The sequence below is a fragment of the Cavia porcellus genome, unplaced genomic scaffold (genome assembly GCF_034190915.1).
Source record: "Cavia porcellus strain 051 isolate PalLab524CR breed Dunkin Hartley unplaced genomic scaffold, mCavPor4.1 scaffold_1, whole genome shotgun sequence".
Lineage (NCBI taxonomy): Eukaryota > Metazoa > Chordata > Mammalia > Rodentia > Caviidae > Cavia > Cavia porcellus.
Genome location: NW_026947484.1, coordinates 33730026 through 33736766, shown reverse-complemented (window position 1 = coordinate 33736766; position 6741 = coordinate 33730026). Strand labels below are relative to the sequence as shown.

The 6741-nt window shown below is 49.3% G+C and overlaps 1 protein-coding gene across 3 annotated transcripts; it reads left to right on the top strand.

Annotated features, from left to right (window-relative positions):
• The first annotated feature begins 209 nt into the window (after nucleotides 1-209).
• Nucleotides 210-6435, top strand: Foxa1 (forkhead box A1). 3 transcript variants are annotated; one of them, XM_063246758.1, is made up of 3 exons: nucleotides 210-371; nucleotides 2610-3918; nucleotides 6043-6435. In XM_063246758.1, the coding sequence occupies exons 1-3, from the start codon at nucleotides 300-302 to the stop codon at nucleotides 6072-6074; spliced, it is 1413 nt and encodes a 470-aa protein (XP_063102828.1). In that variant the 5' UTR covers nucleotides 210-299; the 3' UTR covers nucleotides 6075-6435. The 3 variants fall into 3 exon arrangements, with proteins under 3 accessions (XP_063102828.1, XP_063102824.1, XP_063102823.1); XM_063246754.1 differs by having other exon boundaries at nucleotides 6040-6435; XM_063246753.1 differs by having other exon boundaries at nucleotides 2610-6435.
• The last annotated feature ends 306 nt before the right edge of the window (nucleotides 6436-6741 follow it).

Sequence of the window (6741 nt, the reverse complement as noted above, 5' to 3'; positions counted from 1 at the left end):
CTCAACAGCACTCGCTTAGCAGAGGCCGCGCGCTCACTTCCCGCGGAGGCGCTCCCGGGCGCCGCGCTGCGCGGCCGCCTCCAGCCCCCGGCGCTGCCCCCACCCGCCGCGCCCCGGCCGCCGCCGCCGTGCACGCCGCGCCCCGCAGCGCCCGGCTTCCTCCTGGCCGCGGCGGCGTCGGGCCCGCGCGGGCGCTCGGGTGACTGCAGCGGCCCTGCTCCCCTCCCCCGTCCCGCGCCCGCGGCCGCCCGTCGCCACGCTCAGGGCTGGATGGTTGCGGCGGACAAGGTGGCTCCAGGATGTTAGGGACTGTGAAGATGGAAGGGCACGAGAGCAGCGACTGGAACAGCTACTACGCGGACACGCAGGAGGTGAGGGGCGGGGACCCGCGTCCGGGAGGCCGAGAGAGGTGGGCGCCGGCCCGGGAGCGCGGCTGGAGCGCCGGGGGCGCCCCTTCGGTGCCGCGCTGCGGCCAGCTCCGAAAAGAGCCTTTTCGCGATTGCAAGACAGAGAGTTTCCGCAAACTCCGGGCTTTGCACAATGCGCCCGCCCAGTACTTGCTTCTTCCCTGCAGAGCCGGAGCCGGAGCCGGAGCCGGAGCCGGAGCTGGGTTGGCGGGTTGGCGGGCGGGCGGGCGGTGGCACCAGTTGGAAGCAACTCTGAGAAAGCCCGAGCTCGCCAGCCGGCGGCCTCTGAGTCCCGCCATGTAATTCGCAGGCGGCCTCTGATAAAATCGCTCAGTAGCAAAGTTAATGAGCGATTCCTAAATTTTATAAAACTTGCTCTTCAAAAGCCCTGTTTGGGGAGAAGTGTGCTCCTTCTGCTCGAGAACCGCTGGGTGGCGCTGGTGGGAGCAGAATCTTTTTCCAGAACTCGGGGGCAAGAACCTGTTTCTCTTCATTGTCCCCTTAGTGGCTCGTTCATGGGGTTTATTTTACAATGTGCACAAAAGAATTGCGAGGAAAACCAGGTCCAGACAGGACCACCACCATTTTTTGCCTGAAACCAACTGAACATTACCCTATAAAAGTTTAGTTACCGTTATTGAAAACGTTTATTGAAACGGCCTTGCATAATCTTGGGAAGAAGAAGGAAAAATAAACTGCACAGTAAAATAAACTCCACCACTTGAAGGCGGCAGATAGAAAAAAAAAGTACAGAACCAGGAAATATTTTCATGACAATTCATTTATTTGGATTCATACATTCACAGATTCATCTATCAGTTTACACACTGTGGCTTACAGGGTGTTCCAATTTGAATCTATTTGTCCAACAATCCCTTAGTTTTTAAAAAATGAAATTATACTTGTTGATGAACATAAATTTAAGGACATCATTATTCTCTACTTAATAATCAGAAAAGTAGTTTTTAATATTTCTGGGCTCGGTATTTTTAAAAATACGTAATGCATTCCCAAATTGCTGTCCATAAAGGTTTTTACTTGCTGATGGTTTTTAAAAGGAGCTCAGAACACTTCCAGGGGTTTAATTCTGATGCAGTCTTCTTGACTCGGCAGTTAAGATCCCTATCGAAAACGGCTTCTTCCTCATTTAAAAGTGAGAGTTAAGAAGTAGAATACCACTAAAGAGAAAGTAAGTCGAGTTTGATTTTGAAAATTTGAATTATTCAAAGCTACTCGCATAGGTAAAAGGCCAGACTTTGAAATGATCAGTTACAACATTATCAACACATGAGGAGAAATAGATTGTTGTGACAAATTGTGTCACCAAAATTTTCAAGCGTTAGGGAACTGAAAATAGGTAATAAAATTAATGTAGGGTTTCGAGTGGTTTTGCAGAGGTGTACATGCAAAGTCCTGTTATGTTAAATTTTATGTAGTGCGTTGATAATGTTATGCACCCCTCCCAGTCCCTTTTGTTAATGTTTTTAGGATTTTTTCCCCAAAACTTAACTCCTGAGTTCACTTCCTTTTTAATATTACCATTGCTACTAGCTGGTGGAAAGCACTACTTCTAAATATAACGAACAACAAAAAAACCATCATTTGGTAAAAACTTCTGAGACAACAAAGCCAGTTATTGGGAAATGCGTGCTGAGGTTCTGGGGTCGGGGGCAGGTGGCCACGGATGATTTTAGCTCTATCAAGGGAGGTTTCCTGTGTCTAGGGGACCTGCTTGCCTCAGGCAAGGTGGGGACAGAGATGGTACCCTGCTGCTCAGAGGAACCCACTGTCCCTTTAGGGTGAATGAGTTAGGAGTTAACTCTGTTTTTGGAGTTTTAACCAGCCCCCCCCGGGGGGCACTTAGCCTTGGCTGGTCTGGGGGGAGGCTTGGGATACTGCCTGGCATGGAGAGAGGAGGTCATGAAGGGGCCCCCAAAGTCTGGCCAAGCCCAGCCTGTAAGGCACATCCTCTCCGGGACCTATTTTCTGGGAGCACTTGTCTTTCAGGCCTGCAGAACTAGAATTTTCACCCACGTTTTCTCGGACTGGAAAGGGAGCCTAACAGCTGGGCCTAGGAGGGATGGGGATGGGAGAACAGAAGACCCTTGCGTTTTGGAAATGCTCCCTGCCTCTCCGGGTTTCTGGGGGCTGCCACCCTCCTTTGCTCACCGCTAACCCCTCCCTTCGGTATCCCCGCTGCAGGCCTACTCCTCCGTCCCGGTCAGCAACATGAACTCGAGCCTGGGCTCCATGAACTCCATGAACACCTACATGACCATGAACACCATGACCACGAGCGGCAACATGACGCCGGCTTCCTTTAACATGTCCTACGCCAACCCGGGCCTGGGGGCCGGCCTGAGTCCCGGTGCGGTGGCCGGCATGCCCGGAGGCTCCGCGGGCGCCATGAACAGCATGACGGCGGCGAGCGTGACGGCCATGGGGACGGCGCTGAGCCCGGGCGGCATGGGCGCCATGGGCGCGCAGCCCGGGGCCTCCATGAACGGCCTGGGCCCCTACGCAGCCATGAACCCGTGCATGAGCCCCATGGCCTACGCGCCGTCCAACCTGGGCCGCAGCCGCGCGGGCGGCGGGGGCGACGCCAAGACCTTCAAGCGCAGCTACCCACACGCCAAGCCGCCCTACTCCTACATCTCACTCATCACCATGGCCATCCAGCAGGCGCCCAGCAAGATGCTGACCCTGAGCGAGATCTACCAGTGGATCATGGACCTCTTCCCCTATTACCGGCAGAACCAGCAGCGCTGGCAGAACTCCATCCGCCACTCGCTGTCTTTCAATGACTGCTTCGTCAAGGTGGCGCGCTCCCCGGACAAGCCGGGCAAGGGCTCCTACTGGACGCTGCACCCGGACTCCGGCAATATGTTCGAGAACGGTTGCTACCTGCGCCGTCAGAAGCGCTTCAAGTGTGAGAAGCAGCCCGGGGCCGGCGGCGGGGGCGGGAACGGTGGCAGCGGCTCCAAGGGCGGCCCCGAAGGCCGCAAGGACCCCTCGGGCACCGGGAACCCCAGCGCGGAGTCGCCCCTCCATCGGGCGGTGCACGCCAAGGCGAACCAGCTAGAGGGCGCGCCGGCCCCCGGCCCCGGGCCCGCTGCCAGCCCCCAGACTCTGGACCACAGCGGGGCCACAGCGACAGGGGGCGCCTCGGAGTTAAAGACTCCAGCCTCTTCCACTGCGCCCCCCATAAGCTCCGGGCCTGGGGCGCTGGCGTCTGTGCCCCCCTCTCACCCTGCGCATGGCCTGGCACCCCACGAGTCCCAGATGCACCTAAAAGGGGACCCCCACTACTCCTTCAACCACCCCTTCTCAATCAACAACCTCATGTCCTCTTCGGAGCAGCAGCACAAGCTGGACTTCAAGGCTTACGAGCAGGCATTGCAGTACTCACCTTACGGCGCCACCTTGCCCGCCAGCTTGCCTCTGGGCAGCGCCTCAGTGGCCACCAGGAACCCCATCGAGCCCTCAGCCCTGGAGCCGGCCTACTACCAAGGTGTGTATTCCAGACCCGTCCTAAATACTTCCTAGCTCCCTGAACTGAAGGTTTGTCTTCATGACCATGCTGGTAGCAGGAGAGAGAGAGAGAGAGAAAAAAGATCAGCAAACAAAACCATTCATACCAAACCAACAGCATAATAAAATCCCAACTTTTTTTATGCACCAATTTTTCCCAGTGCAAAGGACTGTTACTTTATTATTGTATTCAAAACTCTGTGTATATTATTACAAAGACAACAATCCTGAACCATTTTTCCTGCGAAGTTTAATAATCCACAAGTGTATATATATAATCTTACTCCTTCCATGTCCCCTTCACTTTTGTCCCTCTTTCCCCTAGAGACCCATTCTAGTCTGTGCAAGGTTTATTTAAAAGAAAGAAAAAAAAAAAGAGAAAGAAAGAAAAAGAAAGAAAGAAAGAGTCAAGTTTGTAAAATATTTGTGCTTTTTTTCCCCTCCTCCTCACCTGACCCCACTACATGAGTTTACAGGTCTGTGGCAATAGTCTTAACCATAAGAACTGAGACAGTGAAGATACAAGTAGACACTGGGGGCTCTTCAGAGTACCAAATGACAGTACTGCAGTTGTGCAGCAAGACATAAACAGATTACAAACATCAGAGCCATTTGTTTTTTAGCTTACATTTCTGATACACTCAGATGATGTCTTCAAATGAAACACACATGTATTGTATATGGACTTAATTATGCTCAGATATGTAGACATCCTCCATGTATTTGCATAAGGTTAGAGGTATTAGCTAGGTGATGCACATGGTACATTTTCAAGAGTTGCCTGACCCAGAAGTAACAAGCACCACCTCCACCTTGTCCTTTCTGACTACTTATGGTCCAGGGAATCTCTTGACAGAAATTGGCCTCCTCAAGAACTCTGCTCCTTGCTCTGCAGCGTTGCCATGGTCATGCCATTCTGAGGTCACATAAAGTAGTTTTTGTGTATGTGTATCGTTTAAAGGATTTTTCCCCCAGACAAAAAGAAATATCACTTAGCTGGGCCAGAGAGATACTATTGAGAGTTGTTTCTCAAAATCTGGTCCAAAACTCCCAGATCCTATTGATCATGGCCATTTTAATTATTGCCAATGGTGTGTGTGTCTCATCCAGTGTTGCTGCACTTTCCACATGGTGTTAGTATAGACAGACAGGTTTCATTATTATTCCTCTTTTGCTTCCTCAATGTTAATTTATTGCATGGTTTATTCTTTTCTTTTACAGCTAAAATTGCTTTAATGATGGTTAATATTACAAATTAAAATGTTAATTTTTATCAATGTGATTGTAATTAAAATATTTTGATTTAGATAACAAAAATAATACAAGATTTTAAACCGTGAAATATGTTCTTGATCATTTGCAGTTAAGAACTTTAAATAAATCAAATGTTAACAAAAAAGGATTTCTGTTATTTTCCTTCACTTAATTAAATCCAAAATGGATATTCCGAATGTAATGTTTTGTAAGTTATGGAACTTGATATAAATGACAAACAGGAAAGTAGTTTAAAACAAAACAGCTTTGTCTATGATTTAAATGAACAGGTAGCTAATAAAAAGCAATGAAAAATACTCAAAGTGGAGAGATAAATTGACATTATTCCAAGAATTGAAAATATAGAACGTTTATTCTTTGTACTGTTTACTTCATTTTAGGCATGGCCTTAAGCCTCCTATGTTTCTTTTGAATTTTTCCATGACAGCAAATATTATTGTCTCTTCTCCCCAAAACACTGTTTTTCCTTTTCTGAGAAGTATTCAAGTGAATAAAATAGCAGAGGTAGCTGATAAAATTAAGTTGTCTATCACAAAGACTCCTGAACCCTCTCTTGTTAAAAGAGAAACGAACCCCAGCCGTGGTGGTAGCTTTGGAGGGAGTGCGGGAGCGGAGTTAATTCGTGCTTGTAGGGAAGCTGTGTAGCCCCAGGACGTTTCAGAATAGCTGCTGTTTTGTGACGATATTTTTAAAAAATATTGTTTCTAAAAACATTGTTCTACAAACTTAAAGCTGATGATTTGTTTGCCTTGTAAGAAGCTTTGAAAGGCAACTGCACTCCCCCATAGTTGCTTGGGATCACAAAATCATTAATCTCCTTTGATAGCAGGCTCACTTTCCAGTCCACCTATTTCTTTGTAAGTCTTGTTCGGATTGACATCAACAATAACAACACCAGCCCATGCAGACGCAGACGTTGCCCAGCCTGCGCCCTGTGTATGAACTCCGTCCTCACCAGGGCTTGAACTTGGACAGCCTTTACTTTGATCGCACCACTCCACACTGCGGACAAGATAAAAGGAGCTGTGTGAGTCGCCTAATTATCGCGTAATTGCCTCCCCAGATGAGAGAAGGAGTGCCATGTGGCACTTGAGAAAAATCCAGAAATCTCCTTCACCTTCTGCTACTGAGAGGAGGAAAGAGAAATGACTGGTTAGCGTCATTTCAAAACTTAATTTGGAGGCCTCGTAAAGTCATTAAAAATCCCAAGAGAGGAAAAAGCTTCCAATCTCTACAGTTATTCATAGCTGCATAGCGGGTAAACAATGGGAAATTCGAATTCCAAATGCAATTTAAATGCATGAGGCCGGGCCTCGGCCTTGCCCCGCGGACTAACAAGCGCTTGGCCTTGGCGCTGTGTGTCCGCGGCATTGCCTTCCTCTTGGCCACGCTAGCGCGGAGCAGCATGCTGCCTCCACGCAACCGGTTTAAAGCGGCTTCATCCCTTGCTCTTTTACTTGGCGGATTTTTTTTTTTCTTTTTTCTGGATTTGCGGGTGCGGGGTGGCCAGGTGCCCCAGCTTTACTGC

Excerpts from the sequence above, each read along its gene's own strand:
- Foxa1 (XM_063246754.1), top strand. The coding sequence starts at position 300 with ATGTTAGGGACTGTGAAGATGGAAGGGCACGAGAGCAGCGACTGGAAC. Across the intron at positions 372-2,609 it reads ACTACGCGGACACGCAGGAG|GCCTACTCCTCCGTCCCGGT; the intron begins GTGAGGGGCGGG and ends TCCCCGCTGCAG. Across the intron at positions 3,919-6,039 it reads GGAGCCGGCCTACTACCAAG|CAGGCTCACTTTCCAGTCCA; the intron begins GTGTGTATTCCA and ends CTCCTTTGATAG.